This window comes from Prionailurus bengalensis, chromosome C2 (assembly GCF_016509475.1).
Source record: "Prionailurus bengalensis isolate Pbe53 chromosome C2, Fcat_Pben_1.1_paternal_pri, whole genome shotgun sequence".
In the NCBI taxonomy this organism is placed as follows: Eukaryota; Metazoa; Chordata; class Mammalia; order Carnivora; family Felidae; genus Prionailurus; species Prionailurus bengalensis.
Window position 1 is genome coordinate 139,056,234 of NC_057350.1, and position 16,950 is coordinate 139,073,183.

At 39.8% G+C, this 16,950-nt stretch overlaps 1 protein-coding gene across 3 annotated transcripts in view; it reads right to left on the reverse strand.

Moving 5' to 3' along the window:
• ZNF385D (zinc finger protein 385D) overlaps positions 1–16,950 on the reverse strand; it is a 902,334-nt gene that overhangs the window by 9,549 nt on the left and 875,835 nt on the right. For all 3 annotated transcript variants that reach the window (XM_043595510.1, XM_043595512.1, XM_043595511.1), the window contains one exon: positions 3,948–4,178. In XM_043595510.1, coding sequence (XP_043451445.1) covers positions 3,948–4,178 — 231 coding nt within the window. The remainder of the gene's footprint in view (positions 1–3,947; positions 4,179–16,950) is intronic.

Below are 16,950 nucleotides of genomic sequence, written 5' to 3' on the forward strand. Positions count from 1 at the left end.
AACTCATCCTTACAAGATGCCATATGGCCTCTTAGCTCTGAGATGGAGAGAGAGGGAGAGAGAGAGGGGGAGAGAGAGAAGAAGAAGAAGAAGAAGAGGAAGAAGAAGAAGAAGAAGAAGAGGAAGAAGAAGAGGAAGAAGGAAGAGGAGGGGAGGAGGGGGGAGTAGGAAGAAAGAGAGGAAGAAAGGGAGAGAGGGAGGAAAGAGAGGAAGAAAAGAAAGGAAAGAAGGAAAGAAAGAAAGAGAAAAGGAAAGGAAAGGAAAGGAGAGGAAAGGAAAGGAAAGGAAGAAAGGAAGGAAGAAAGGAGAAAGGGAAGGGGTAGGTTCAAAGAGAACAAATGACTTGCCCAGGTTCACATAGAAATGTTATTTACAGATCTGAGGTAAAAATAGTCTGATCACTTCTAGCTCATTTCATTGGAATATACAAGAGGCAGTATTTGATGGAAGCTATAGCATCAAAATCTGTTTATGATTAAGAATGTGTTTTTGAGATTAAAAGAAAAACCATAAATGCAGAACTCTACATTCACAGCTATAGGCCTTATTTCATGCATATGTGTTTCTAAAAGGGAAAAAAGGGGGAAAACTACTTAGAATTACAATTTAGATGCAAAAGACACATCTCCCCACCCTGCAGCCTGGTTGCTTTTGATCAAAATTGGCTTTCAAACCTGGCTCCCTGAAAAACAGCCCAATCTCAACGGTGGTTTCCTCATCTGTGGCTCTAAAAGAAAGCAGGGAATTCTTTTAAAGTGATATTGGTGGTGTTGGGTGGGTAGGGGTGAGTGTGGGGGCAGTGGGGCACTAAGGCAGTGACTGTGGTCTGTTCCAGATGCAGGTAATACAGGGGTCCATTAAAGAGAATTAGAAAACAATAATTAAATGGACTGCAAAGGCAGTCTGCTTTCCACTAGGGCCATGAACTGGCAACTCTAAACAATATCCATGATAAAGGACTTCTTCCTAGAAAACATTTTGTTGATCTATATTCTACACCATTGGTGTGTTTACTGTTGAGATTTAGTATGCATTAAATTAGCCCATTGTGTTACTTATCCTATACTAAGCATCATGCTACATGGAACTTGGTCTGTAGACCTCTCCATTACACAGCGGGCGGCGCACACACAGGAACTCAGCTACCGGCTCTTGTTTTGTTAGCGAGTCCATAACAGTTCACAATCATTCAAGCTCACGAAGGCTGCGGTTCATGCCTTCAACCCCTGCGGCCCTCTGTATTTTTATAAATGAATGACGACACCACCATGATTGTGAAAATGAAGTGACAGAATTTGGGTTGCTTCAATTCTGTCATTTTATGTGACTGCTGGAAGTTTTTATGTTTAAAGCAGCGAAACACAGTGTGAGCCGTGGGGTGTCATGGTTTTGTCTGGCGAGTGTCAGTTGCCCACGTTGGTAACTGCCTAGTGACGGGCACTGTACTGGCTGCCTTCCTGCCCTGTTACCTTTTCTCGCTTCCTAACCTGTTCCCTTGGCCTCTCCTGAAAACTATCTGCTCTCAAATCCTGGTCTCCGAGTCTGCTTCTAACGGAACCCAAACTAAAACACACACTAACCCTATGATGGATCCTACAACAACTGCTTCTTTTCCTGACAGGAGAGTGATCATACGGGTAAGCCCGTCTCCTTCTATCTCCCCACCCCCCATGGGTTTCCCCACATGGGGTTCGAAGGGAAAGATGCTGGAACCAGTGGATGAGGGGCAGTTGTATGAATATGGGAAGGACTGCATTCATCATCTACATTTATTGAATGTCCTGGACACAGGGAGCCTCTCGACACTGCTTCCGTTACAAATAAGAGAGCTGAATCTGGAGATCAAAAATGGCGCACAAAGGGGGTTAGACACATCTACTTGTCCACCTGCTTTCCTTTGCCATCTCCAGTTCTGGCACAGCTGGCTCGTGCACGTCTAGTGTGAGGCCTCCAAGAAGGGCCTGGACCTGAGAGAAAGATCTCTGAGGTAGGAAGGGAAATGCAGGGCTAGAGAAACCTAAGCTTAGGGGGAATGGGGATAGTCTCCCGACTAGGACAAAGGGTTGGAGGGGACATCCCTATAAAGGGACTCATAATAGAGGTGACAACCACATTTACTACCTTAAGCTCTGCCTGCACAACACTTGTGAGGATTTTGTGTTTGCTTTTTTTTCTTTTCCCCAATACTATAGCTTCTAGGCTTGGATATATAATAAATCAGAATTCCTAGATATAAGAAATATATCTATATATATATATAGATAGATATATATATATATAGATAGATAGATATAATGACATGGGTGAGTATGTATTTAAAGCTCATGGGCTATTTCTGACAACACAAAGCAGAGATGAGCATCATAGAATTGGAATATGAAAAGTGCTGACCTGGTGTGGTATCATGAAATAACTAATTACTCTTTGCTTCTTAATCAGATGTTTCTGATAAGAATTCAAGAAGGATGCCCAAATTCTTGATAAATTATCGCCAGCCTCAAAGGGTATGGTTTTGTTTATCTGTCAGAGTTGATCCCCCCGCCCCCAAATGAATGTGTTTCTCTGTCACTATGCAGAAGGATCACGAATTCTTGAGAAATAACTGGACCTCCAACGATGTTTTCGCCCTCCCAACTACGCTGCATCCCTGAATAATGTATTTGCATGAGTAAAACTCGAGGCATGTCTGCATGGTATATAGATTCTGACTTGGGGCCAGATCTTTTTCTGTGTTCTCAGGCCCTGAACCCATGAACTCCCGGACGGCAACTAATGTTGCGTGCAGGAGGAAGATACGAACGGAAGGAATTGCTCTCCACCTGCAATTACTCCCTCAGAACACTGAAGTCAATACTTGGATATTGCTATGCAGCACAGTGGCCAATGACAGTGAACATATAGCTGCAACATTAACCCAGGGTATCATTTACAAATGATTCTGTTTTTACTGTAATTGCTGACAGGGTCCCGGCAATGAACACAGTCTTTGAGAGAAAATCTAATCTTGGGCCAAAGGGCTGACTTAAATCTTAGGCAGGATATATATACAATTGTCTATATCTATATATCTGTATATGATATCATCTAGATTTTATTGATAGATACATAGATAGAGATACACTCTCCCTGTATGTATTTATCTAGATAGATAGGTTTTGGTATGATATAATATCTATACATTATCTTTCTATAGATATAATACAGAACAGATGGATGGAATTGAAATATACTGGGGAAACATTTCATCCCTGTTATGATATGTTCAAGTTTAGTGTTTAAGTTGGAGAGACCTAAGTTTACGTCATGGCTTAGTCGCTTAATTGGTCATGTGCCTCACCTGAGCTTCAGTCAAATAGCAAGAATAGTATGTTTAGGTTGCCACAAAGAGTAAATAAAATATCACATGTGGAGAACATACCTCAACGGTTGCCCATAATAAACCCTTTACGGTAAAGTGTCCAGGTGATACAGATTTAGCCCAAATAATATTATTTGTCATTAAGACCATAACAGCAAGGTTTCACCTAAAATCACATGGAGTTATGGAACCAAATTTTGTAACTACTGATAAAAACGTCAGCAAACTTCATTTAGAAACAAATGCGTGGGAGTGTATAGCAATTTAGAAATCAAATAAATGCAAATCTTAGACTTTAGAATATTTTACTTTATCTCCTAATGTTTAATAACACACACACACACACACACACACACATTCATAAACACAAACACATACACATCGAGGCACAGGAGCCCTGGAAGTCCTCTCTTGCTCCCATGTAAATGACACTTTGCATGTCATTTTTATTTTGTAACAGTTAATGAATTCCATGTAATAATTGCCAGTTTTCCGCCAACCCTTTGTCCCCTGCTGCAAAAGATCTAACCCATTCAGAGGAAGATAATTGAAGAACTGTTGAGACAGAAAAGAAATCGCTTCATCTCACCACTGTTGTGTGCCTCCAGCTGTGAGGCAGAGTTGACAGCAACCTTGCATAGCGAACAGTAAAGAAGCCGTTTTGCCTTTTCTTCCTCAGTCTCCGTGGAAGGACATGAGCTATTGCCAGTGGCTGTTGTGGGGCTTTTTTCCACTTTGGAGGTGATCTCAGTTGTCATAACACTGCTTTTGCGAATTTCCACAGTTGTCGTTGATATTGCTGGTGTCCCTGCGGTACTGTCTGCATTCCAAATAGCATAGAAAAAAGAGGACAAAACAGTGGTATTATCTTTCCCTATTTGGAAATGTATCACTAACATTACGTTCCGCTAATAATGATAAGAGCAATCAGCAATTGCTGCTTGGCGACTGTGGTATGGGTCAATCATCTCATGAAGATATTTGCATAGACGGCCACATGTAATTGCATATATTGATATCAAAGGCACAGATAATTCTTAAAAATATGCCCAAATACACTTAATATTTTTTCCTGTGGGGCAAATAAACATACCCACAGATTTCTCTTGTTACCATATGGCCTTAATAAAATCATCTTTACAGTATATTGTACTTTGCATATGTATATTTCTACACAGAGGATTTTTGACAAAATAGAGGATAAACACTTTTAAGATATTTTTATTTTTCTTGACTAGTCTATTTTCCTTCTACATTTATCTCTTTAAGTAAATACAAGTACCGATCCTTTTGTATATACTTGTGCAAAAAAAGAGAAAAAATGGAATCCTGACAACATATTGCTCTGTTCAGATCAACAATTTAGAAAACCATTGCCCTATTTACAAAGAGTTGTATATTCAACACCAGGTACAGGGATCATCAACATATAAACAAGAGGAATTCTAGTCTGGCGTATTGATTAAATGCATGCTCTGTACCAGGCTGTGTTCAGGGAGTCTGTGACATAGTATTCAAACATCAGCGGCCTCTGTACAAGAAACTCACAGGCTGATCACACCATGTTAATGTCACCTCATCATTTTGAGAGTCAGATGACCATGAAAGTGTTGGTATACTGGAACCCTACAACCCATCTGGCTTTGAAGTCTGATTCTAAATCTGGAGAGGTCAACTTCTGAAGGAAAACTACTTTATCCTGACTTCACTTAGGTATACACCGACAATTACCAATTATAATTAGCAGTGTTTGCCATATCCAATAGCAAATTGCAAAGAAGCTCTATGTTCGTATCCTTTCGTCTTTCACACTCTTTACTCAGCCTCCCAGCTGGCTGGTTCTTAACCTCTATTCAAAATATTCCCAGGCTGTCTCCCTAGCTACAGCTGCTCTTGGAACTGTTTCTCATTCCAGATACTGCTGTGGTCACTAATGCCACACTGAAAAGTTCATAATAAATGGATCAGGCATGGTTATAAGGGACAGTGGTCTGCCTGCAATGAAGTGTTGTCCTCAAAAATACTGGTTAGGTCACACTATCAAGAGTTGATTGCAGTTACAAAATTCCTTTTAACCTGGGTGTTTCCTTTGATCCAGATATACAGGTGGGGATTTAGGTGAGATTGGTTATGGCTTCTTTCCCAAATATGGCATCAGAAACACTAGTCAATAAGAAGAGATGGGGTGCCTGGGTGGCTCAGTTGGTTAAGTGTCCAACTTTGGTTTAGGTCATGATCTCGTGGTTCGTGGGTTTGAGCCCTGCATCATGCTCTGTGCTGACAGCTGGAAGCCTAGAGCCTGCTTCAGATTCTGTCTGTCTGTCTGTCTGTCTGTCTCTCTCTCTCTCCCTCCCCTGCTCATGCTCTCTTTATGTCTCTCAAAAATAAATAAATGTTAAAAAAAAAGAAGAAGAGAAATAGGCTCTTGTTGAGGGCTGTTGTATAAAACAATTCATCTGGATCTTATTTCCTTTGCCTGATACTTCAAAAGTGTTTAATCACTTATTTAGCTTCTGAGATCATCAAGGAAGCCTCCTTTTTAAAGAATATCCCCAACCATATAAAAAAAAGTCAAACTGCTCATCAGTTTCTCACGATTAGGGAAAAATAAATAAAATTACTCGAACACCAAGTTTTGCCACCAGAATACATTCATTCCCTTGAACACGGACAAGTCTATTTCCTGATTGGTTTTTGCTTATCTATTGAGGTACCAGTGTTAAAACATCAGTTAACAGCTAGAAAATATTTCTGAGAACCTAGATATGGCACAAAATGGAATGACCACTTTAAGACAGTCTAGTAGCTTTTCATTGCTCCCAACAAACCAGAAATGACTATTTGAAAGCATATGCATATGTGTCTGTGAATAAATAACAAATGCCCAGTTAATTTGCTAAATGTTTTAGATACATGATTTCATGTATGCTTCACACAAACTTGAGGAAATTCCAGAAGTTAAGAAAATTTCCCAAGGTCACACAAATAGAATATGGTGAGTCAAGGCAAAGTGTTTATAGACTGAAAAAATCAGGGATTTAAAAAAGAAAAAAAAGATGTTGTGGATGATATTCTTGCCCAAGACTGTGATTCTTCATACTAAGGCCACAAATGGCAGTAGGCTAAAACTGCTAAATTATTCTTAGGATCCGCTCTCATGGGGAGTGACAACCGTAAATATAGATACATTTAAACTTTGTGTGGCTACGTGTAGAGGCAGAGCGTGACACTATGGACATTTATTTCATTTAATTCTAAGTAAAGATGTCCCGAGTAATACACCATCTCCTCTGGATTGACAATGCTGATTTCTTGATCTGAAAACTGCGTAGCATCGATCATAGTAGTCCTAAACCAGCTTCCCTATTTACACTGAAATTCTTAAGTACAGAGTAAACAAAACCATGGATCTCCTAATCCCTGTGACAGCTACATTAGTCGTTTTCTAACCTCAGAGGATAACGTACATTTAGACCAAGGATGCCCAAGATTAGAACTGCCAGATTCTCTATGCCTAGGGCTTAATGAAGTATTAACATTTCTTAAGGCAGGTCCTTTGCATGAGCTAGGTTTAGGGGAATTAGTATCAAAATGCCTAACTTCTGGAACCTCTACTCTGGTCTTTTAAGACCTCATGGCTGAGTACGAATCTGTTATTTTCTCCATTTGGCAAGTAATTTGAAAGATATACAAATAGTTATATTTTTCATTTTGAATTGAATATATAAATGTTATGTGGTTATGTTAACATTAAATGTTATATAAATGCTATGTCCATAGGTAGGATTACTATTAATTTATAATAAGACATGAGTTTTTCAGTTACTTTTCATTTATCAGTGGTGAGGGGATTTTTTTCATAAAAAAGTAAAGTAATTATATTTTAAGATTATGCCATTAATATGGCATTAAAATTTTTTTAATGTTTATGTATTTTTGAGACAGGGCGAGCACGAGCCCAGGAGGGGCAGAGAGAGGGGGTGACAGAGGATCCGAAGCAGGCTTTGAGCTGACAGCAGAGAGCGCGATTTGGGGCTTGAACTCACGAGCCATGAGATCATGACCTGAGATGAAGTCAGCTGCTTAACTGACTGAGCCACCCAGGTGCTGCAAGATTATGCCATATTAGAAGATAATCACCTATGTTATACATTGCCTAGAAAATTACACCTAGCAAAGAGATTTTAATATGGTACATTAAATTACCAATTATAATAATCCTTATCCACTCATAAGAGGCAAATCTTAAATGGGTGTTCATGTTAACAGCACATACCTTTGATAAGATGTGAGAAGAATTACCTCTAAGATTTTCCTCCCCCAAACTCACAACCCCTGTCTGAACATGGGAAAAGCATTAAACAAACATAAATTTAAGGACAATTTATGAAATTCATGATTAATGGTCCTCAAAACTGTTAAGCTCATCAAAACAAGGGAAGTCTGAGAAACTGTCAAATCTAGATGAGTCTAAGGAGACACGATGACTAATTATAACATCATACCCTGGTAGGGATCCTGTGTGTGTGTGGAAGGGGGGAGGGTGAGACAAAAGGACATTAGGTAAACACTTAGGAAATGTGAACGAAACTGGGACTCTAATTAATATAATGTATCAGTATTGGCTCATTAGTTATGACAAATGCTCTATAATAATGTGAGATGTTAACAGTAAGGGCAACTGGATGCAGTATATACAGAAACCCTCCACAATATTCTTATACCTTTTCTGTAAATCTAAGACTATTCTAAAATTTCAAGTTCATTAAATTGAAGAAAAATAGAATCATAACCAGTCAAAAAATAGTGCATCATTTCAGTTACTTTGTAGAATCATAATTAAAGGATATCTTCGTGGTTTCATAGTATAGTTTTCTTGGTTTTCAGAGTAAAATTTTTCAGTAAATTTCTCAAGGCTACATAGTGCTTTAAGGTAGACACTGGGACTTGACATTGCATATCCCAATTCTAAATTAAGTGCTTGGTATCCTGTATTGCAATGACTCACATATTCAAACTTCATGCCATCAACATTTATTAAGCAGCTTTTTTGTGCTAGGTTCTGTATATACTAATCCACAAGACCAATAAATATCCATCACGTACTAACCATCACGTACTAAAGGTTTTATGAGACACCTCGTGATAAGCTGAAATAATAATAAAGTGAAATCTTTAATCAGCATTGCTATATCCTTACACTTATACTTGTCACAAAAAAGACACTCAAATATTTATGAAAAGAAAACAATGAACGAACGAATGAATGAATGAACAACAATTACAGCTAATGTTTACTGAATCACTTTTAAAGCATTTACCAGTATGAATTCATTCAATTCTCATAAAAACCTAAGAGGGGCATACCATTTCTATCCCCATCGTGAGAAGGAATTGAGATATGGATTTGCCCAAAGCCGGAGCTCCCAGGTGTGGCGCAATGATTTGAACTCAGACAGTATGGCTTAGAAGCACAAGCTCTTCTATTTTTTTTTATGCTAAAATTTTGATTTTTTTAATGAAAGAACTGACTACATCCTCTTCAGCTAGTTCAAATTGGTCATGATTTATTTTGCATGTCTGTAGATAGCATCTTAAAAATTTGACTTTAAAAGAAACTAAACATGGCCAGAACTAGAGTCAATCACATATATTCAATCATCCACTTAAGCTCAAGTATTAAGTTACTGGAATACATCTGGAAGCAGGGGAGAAAAGAATAATTTACAGCTCTCAAATAATCTCTTGTGCAAAATGGTAAAGTACAGCTCTTCCTTGTTACAATCCTTCCTTTTCTCCCTCCATCCCTTCCTTCCTCCCTCCCACTCCATGTCTTTCTTTTCTTTTCTTTTCTTTCTTTCTTTCTTTCTTTCTTTCTTTCTTTCTTTCTTTCTTTCTTTCTTTCTTTCTTTCTCTTCCTTCCTTCCTTCCTTCCTTCCTTCCTTCCTTCCTTCCTTCCTTCCTCCTTTCCTTCCTTCCATCTTTCCTCCCTCCCCAATCCTTCTTTCTTTTCTTTTCTTGTCTTGTCTTTTCTTTCCAAAAGATGAGAAACGGGAATAATGATTCACTTTTCCTAATGTTTCCCAAAGGTGGACTCAGATTTCTTTGCACTCTGCAACCAATGGCCCTCTAAGAACAATATATGTGACAAGGAGTCGAAAATAATGGGTGCTGTTCAGTGGGAAGAAAAACGTTTGAGATGGTTTGGGTTTGCATTTCTGTGCATGTTTTCTGCCAGTGCCCTGTAGCAAATATTCATTACTGCAACAATCAGTATTTGGCTTTGGCATCAAAACAGATTGCTGATACTTGGTGGAATGGGGCTTTAGTTGAGAATGAAAGAAAACTTGTCAGTATTCAGAGTGGACCATTTGTGGCCCTCATCCTTGTACAAGAAAAGATTCCAGAAGATAACAACGACTTGAATTCTAGGTAATAAAATAGAGCAGCCAAGTTTCATGGCCTGGGTAAGAAATTTATTCTCCTAGACACAGACCTCATAACCCAAGTCGGACAACCACAGCTGAGTCACTTAAGTTTCCTTGCAGGTAACAGGAATTAGTATTATGATCCAAAGATGCTCATCATGTTTTCCCGCAGATTAAAGACTGAGAATTATATACAATTTATGTCCTTCCTCCTCGTGTGAATTTAAGTCTCACCCGGGCTTGCTAACAAGTGAGAACAGCTGCTTCCTCTTAAATATGCTGACATTCCAAAGTACAAAAAAGGTGCCTCCTGACAAAAAAAAAAAATCACAAGTTTTTAGAAATTACTACTGGCAGTTTCTTTCCTATGGATTTAATTTAATTTAATTTAACTAACATTTATTGAGCACACTGTTAGACCCAGGCAGCAATGACCTGGGCACTGGGCACTGTAGTTTTGAGGGCTCCACATATCATGAGCTACTGAAACAAAAGCCTATTTTTTTAATGCACTGATCTTGTAAAAAAGTTTTTAGAGTGTCTGGTAGCCAATTGAGCAAGTGGGAATTATAGGAAAGGGAAGCGAGGGCTGCAATGGCTGCCTCAGTGGCCTGTGTAGACTAAGATCTCACGACTGCGTGTGTGTGTGTGTGTGTGTGTGTGTGTGTGTGTGTCTGTGTGTGTCTGTATCTGTGTGTGTGTGCGTATACATCTATGTGCACTGAGAGGTGGCAGGAGACCAAAGCTTGTATCTGGAAACCAGAAAAAAAAACGTTATTTCGTTCATATGTGGCTCTATCAAATCACCTGAGCAAAGTCCCTCCCCCACAAATTTCCTCCCTCCCCTCTTCCCCTCTGCTATGATGGTATAGGAAGGGCTTCAAACTGCCTGGAAATCCTGAGTTTACAAAATGAGGGTGGGAAGAAAGTGTTACCTCCCCAGCAGGCGACCTGATTTGGGTGGATCCAGCCACCATCCAAAGGTCCTGGCTTGGGAACAGCTTCTGCTCTGTCCCTATAGATCCGTGTTACTACTTGGTAGGGCTCAGAATTACCTTAGCCTCCAGGTCACGAGGGTAAGATCATTGGGCTGCTAGGTAAGCTTGAGGTGGAAGTTGTCAGTATTTCCATGTAGGACATATGGTCTTTATCCGCACTCTTGTCTTAGCCCTGAAACTTTGGGGTGGGCCGGAATGAGCCCTCATATGTCAGACTCTGTGCTACTCACTGGAGGTGGAGAAATAAACATGATATAATTTGTACACTAAAGAATGAATTTGCACTAATATGATGAGGGAGAGGGAAAGAGAGAGAAAGGAGGAGAGTGTTAGTGGTGCAGGGGCAGAGAAGGAGACAGAGGATCCAAAGCAGACTCTGTGCTGACAGCAGAGAGCCTGATGTGGGGCTTGAACTCATGGATTGTGAGATCATGACCTGAGCCTAAGTGGGACACTAAACGGACTGAGCCACCCAGGTGCCCCTGGAGTTTCTCTCTTTGAGGAAGGTGAGCACAAAGAAATGTCACTAGAAAATAAGTTGTACTTCAAATTTTGATTTTATAGTGCCTCCAATGGTGTAGAGGCCATGCCCCAAAAAGAGATTCCCTGTACTTTTAAAAATGTTTATTTATTTATTTTGAGAGAGAGAGAGCAAGAGTGTGCAAGCGAGTGGGGGAGGGGCAGAGAGAGAGAGAGAGAGAGAGAGAGAGAGAGAGAATCCGAAGCAGGCTCCACACTGTCAGTGCACAGCCCAACACAGGGCTCGATCCCAGGAACCATGAGATGACAGCCTGAGCAGAGATCAAGAGTCAGACACTGAACCAACTGAGCCACCCAAGTGTCCTCCATACTTTTTAAACCAAGTGGTATATTCTGTTGTACAGTGAGCTCAATGAAACTCTTAACGTCCTAAGGGATTGGGTGACTGATTCTTTCTACCTTTACAGCATTTCCCATGCTCACAAAGCAAAAATATCAAACTGCAACTTCTGAGATGCTTCCCAAAGCTGTCCAATCTATGATCTGTCTGAGGCAATTACATTAGGAGTAGATTCATACACCGATAATGATGATCTGTTGAACTCACTTTGCCATGTATACCACATGCAGATTAGAACATAAATTATTCTGATGAAACGCATTTGAGACAGAGCCTATTTTAAAAACAAAATAGGTGATTGAGCTTTCAGATTTGCCTCTTGAAGCCAGGACCAATTAGTTTCATTGGGACTGGGTGTTTTTCAGGAGCATCTATGATTTGAGAGGGTAATTTTAGATTAGCTTTCATAGGATAATTTATCAGAAATTTAGGTTATTCCTATCACTGATTAGAATTTTGGAGTCAGAAGCTAGAGATTCAGGTTGCCAGGTTAGCATATAGCTGCAGAAGCCCTCAGAAAGGAGTGGTGACTAGGACCACGGCGAGGGGGGCTGACTTAGGCCAGGCAACTACAAGTGCAGTTAATGAGAAGGGGGAGGGCAGGAGGATGAGGCCAAGCAGGAGGGACACCAGCAGCCCCTGAAGCTCAGCGGGCTCGGCAGGGACTGTCCAGCCCCCTGAGAGGAGGCAGGATGGAGCAGTTGGCCAACCAAAGCTGAAAACTACTCACATCTTCAAACCTCCCCTCTCCAAAATGTCTTTGACCTCAAATATGGGCCTCTCTTATTTGAACTGGGATCTCACCAAGTAAAAACAGGCATAAAACTAGGCAGCAGTCAGGGGCGCCCGGGTGGCTCAGTCGGCTGAGCGTCCGCTTTGGCTCAGGTCATGATCTCGTGGTTCGTGAGTTTGAGCCCCATGTCAGGCTCTGGGCTGACAGCTCAGAGCCTGGAGCCTGCCTCCAATTCTGTGTCTCCCTCTCTCTCTGCCCCTCCCCACTTGCACATCTGTCTTTCTCTCTCAAAAACAAATAAACATTAAAAAAAAAACACCTACGCAGCAGTCACACTCACATATACCCCCACCCCCAGGGAAGACAGAAGATGTAGATGAGTGAGGCAGGGCAATGGACGATGATAGTATTAGCAGCTGTGGTAAACTGGGGAGCAGGCAGCTCTCCAGAAAAGGGGTAGTTCATTGTACCAGTGTAGCCAGTTCCTGTCATTTTAGAAACACATGTCCAGCTTTACCAGATGCTTTGACTATTATGTTAAAAGCCACAAAGTTTCATGTAAAATTTGCAAATTTCCAAATTTTACATGTTAGCAACTGTGTGCTTGTGTGTGTGTGTGTGTGTGTGTGTGTGTGTGCATACAAAATCCTGTGTGGGCCCAAATCTTCCCTGTGTTCTATCTCGGCTATGGGCTGCCAGTTTTGCAAGGTTCTCTAGGGACGTGGTGGCTATGCCCCCAGACACTGCTCCTTTCCACAAGGGTTCAGAGACTGTTCCAATGGCTTGACTTAGAGTCTCCCTCAGAAGACAAGGTCTCTACTTGAAGCAAAGATAGCTGATTAGAGTTGGTCTTTTTTTTTTCCTTTACCAGACAATTTTCCTTCATTCCTTTCTTTCAAGTCCACAAGAAGGGGCTCATTCTGGAGAGGAAACCTTGGCGTGTCTTGTCCGCTACGTGTAAGGGTTCACAACTTAATATCCCAGAGATGTTCTTGGTTGATAAGCCATCTCATCAATTTGTACCAATGTCTTATAATGTTGGAGCATTCGTTTCTAAAAGTCAGTGGGGATTATATTACCTACTCCTATACTTACCTTATAACACAACTAGAAACAGCTTGCTAGATATTTTTTTTGTAATTTTTTAAAATTTCTTTTTTAATGTTTATTTATTATTGAGAGACAGAGAGGGACAGAGCATAAGCATGGGAAGGACGGAGAGAGGAGGAGACACAGAATCTGAAGCAGGCTCCAGGCTCTGAGCTGTGAGCACAGAGCTCGACGCGGGGCTCGAACCCACAAACCGCGAGATCATGACCTGAGCCGAAGTCTGATGCTTAACCAAATGAGCCACCCAGGCACCCCAAACTTGCTGGATATTTTATAATTGATAAATATAGAGGCTGCTGTCAGTAACTTTGTTCTGTTAGACGTTTGCCTTTCTTTCAAAAGTTAAGAGCTTCCATAAAATACCAGACTGAAAACTGGCATAGACGTATAAATAACAAAACTCTGACCTGCTAACTTAAGTGTTCATCCTCAATCAGTTTCATTTTATCACTTTTAAAACGCTGCTTCTTTCACTCTATTTTCTCTATTGTCTTTTGGCTCTCAGAACATCCAACAATGATGAAACCAAGATGTTAGAAACTTGTGAATCCAAAATATTCCTCTCCCTGGACACTAGTGGTTGGAAAAATGTATTCTATATCAGAATCACCTGGAAGTTTTGATAAAACTTTGTTGGTTCTTGCCCCTAGAGTTTACGATTCCTAGGTCTGGGTTGGACTCTGAGTATTTGCATTTCTAATAAGTGCCCAGGTGTTGTTGCTGCTGCTGGTCTGAGGCCAGAATGTCAGGAACCACCACTGACAGATCTGTCAATTAGGTTAACTCAGCTTTGGAGCTCGAATGTCACTGAAGTCAAAAGTCACTGATGTAAACAGGGTAAATGAGGGATAGAGCCAACACTGTCCCGTTTGGCCTGTGACTAAGGGAGTTCCTGAGAAGGAACTGCCAGTATTAACACAGGGAAAGGTCCCTGCAGGTCAGGTCACGTTGGTCACCCTATCAGGGAATTTGGGATAAATTAGGAAACAACTCTTAAAAAATGTATTTTAGACACAACTAAGCAAGCAATGAGCATTTCTATTGAAAGATACATTTTTTTAAAAAGATATATGTGACAACAAATGAGAGAGGATGGAGAAACATTCAGATCCTTGAAACAGAAAAATAACTTTGGGGCTTAATTAACCTTCCATTTAGTAGTTAAAGCAGGGGCTCTTCTGTAAGAATATAGTCTTGTCTCTCTAACTTACGGTCTGTACATTTCCAAGGGAATTCTCTTCCTATACTGTTCACAGGATATATGCTTCATCCCTTCCAAACACAGATTGATCTAAAGCAAATTAATTTAAAACTAAGCTAATTAGAAGGTAGGACTCTAAGACTTTGCAGTGTTAATCGAGTGGGTCTGGCCACTGTAAATGAATTGCAAAGCACCAAGAAGAAGGGGGGGCATTTTGTCAGAATTTGTGAACTCTGATAAATTTTCCAGAAGGGAATAAAAGGAGAAGACTAAATAAAAATCAGTGTATTTCAGAGCTATTTTAAGCGACTTGGATGCCACTAGATTAGGAAGCTGCCTTTTCTGACTTCTAAAAGAATAAGAAAAAAAAATCTTTCCAAATCTATGAATGATAGTTCCCCTGTTCCAAGAACTACCAGAGGGAAAGGTATGCAGGCCACAGTAGCAGTTCCCAATTCATCAGCGAGAAGGTCTGTGTATCGAAAAACTCGATTTGATATCTGGCAAAAAGTCAACGCATGATTTTTCAGCAACTGCCTTTGGTACTTGGTCTGTTTAATGTACATAGCAACAGTCTTCCTTCTGGCCAGGTGCTTTAGGTTACAAGTAAGGATTTGCCTTGTGTCCTTCCATAATAGCTAACCATTAAAAACTATGACATGATAAATGGTGAGTCTTGAGATGTGTTACTAACTGAAAGTGAACACAAAGTGAGAGAAAGCATGCCTTCTGACTATTGAATGTAGATTGTGTAGAGAACTGAGAACATGGAGATAGTTCTGCCAAGTCACTTAGGATACGAATCCTTGCTGTGGAATCCTGTTAGGTGGCCCATGTAATAATAATAATAATAATAATAATAATAATAATAATGGAAGTAATAATGGTCAGTTAGCTCTACAGTTTTTTGGGGGGCTTAGTTTTTGTCTTTGTTGTTTTTTGTGTTTTCTACCATATTGCTGTCCTAAAGATAAGAAAACAAGCTCTCATAATGGTTGGCATACTGATAAAATATTTACTGTGGACATAATTTAGGACATTATACTATCTATGCTTGGGCAGTTTATTGCATGTGTAAGTTACTTAGCAGTTTTCGTTACAATGTTAGTGTTTCATGGATTACACATGTCTATGCGGACGATGTTTTAATCACCAGAAAGCTGTCGTGATGTCACATGCCACACTCAACATTTAGAGTAAAGGATTTTTTTTCTTTCAAATTTCGAGAGACGGGGAAAGGTGTTTTTAGGGAGTAAGTTCTACTGGACAGATTATGGAAAATAGTTGGCAAAGATGAGAGAAATACAGAAAGTGAGGAGATCTTTAAAAATACCAAGAAATAATATTATATATATATATATATAATATACTGTATACATATTGTATATTGTATAGTATATATTATATACACACACACATATATATAATGTATTGTAATGAGAACTTTTTCACAACTCCTATGCATCCCATGCACACTATGTTGTCTCAAGACTCAAACTACCAGTCATTTCACCCGAAACAGCAATTTATTATTATTTTCCCCTCTGCTGGAAGCAGAACAAGAGGGAGGTCATCATATAATACAGTCACTTTCTGACAGAATTTCTCTTCTCAAAGTAGTTGCTTCCTTGTAATATTAATATACTTCAGCCGAGACGATTTTTAAGAGTTGGGAGGAGGAACATAAAAATTAGGGGAAGCGTGCACATCAAAATAGACCAAGAGAAATGAGAATCCTACTCATTTACTGGAAGGTTGGCTGCTGAAAAATTAATTGAACTGCCTGGAAAATAATAAAATTCTGGAGCAAATGCCTCTCTTCTTCAGCAAAGCCAACAGACCTTTTTCTAAGATGGGAAGAATCTCTTTTAATCTACAGAAACCACAGAAGCCAGATTTTCATGAAATTCCAGGTATAAAAGTAACTCTCCAAATATTCCCATAAACTATCATACTGCTCCAAAAATTCCAAGCTACCGCAGACTGCTTCTTGCACAAAAAATTACCATACTTTCTTTTTGTTTTTGAGAATACATTCATTGTAATTGTATTACTATTTCAGCAAAACACTAACTGAAACATTAAAAGAAAAAAGTCAGTCTCCTTTGTCTAAATGATGCAGAACACCAATTTTGATTTTCCTTAGGGCTTACTTAAGAGACCAGTTACTTTGGCATTCTTTAAACAGCTCTAAGTCCAATTATTTGTTTTCAGTGTATACTCAGGGAAAAAAGAGACTTCT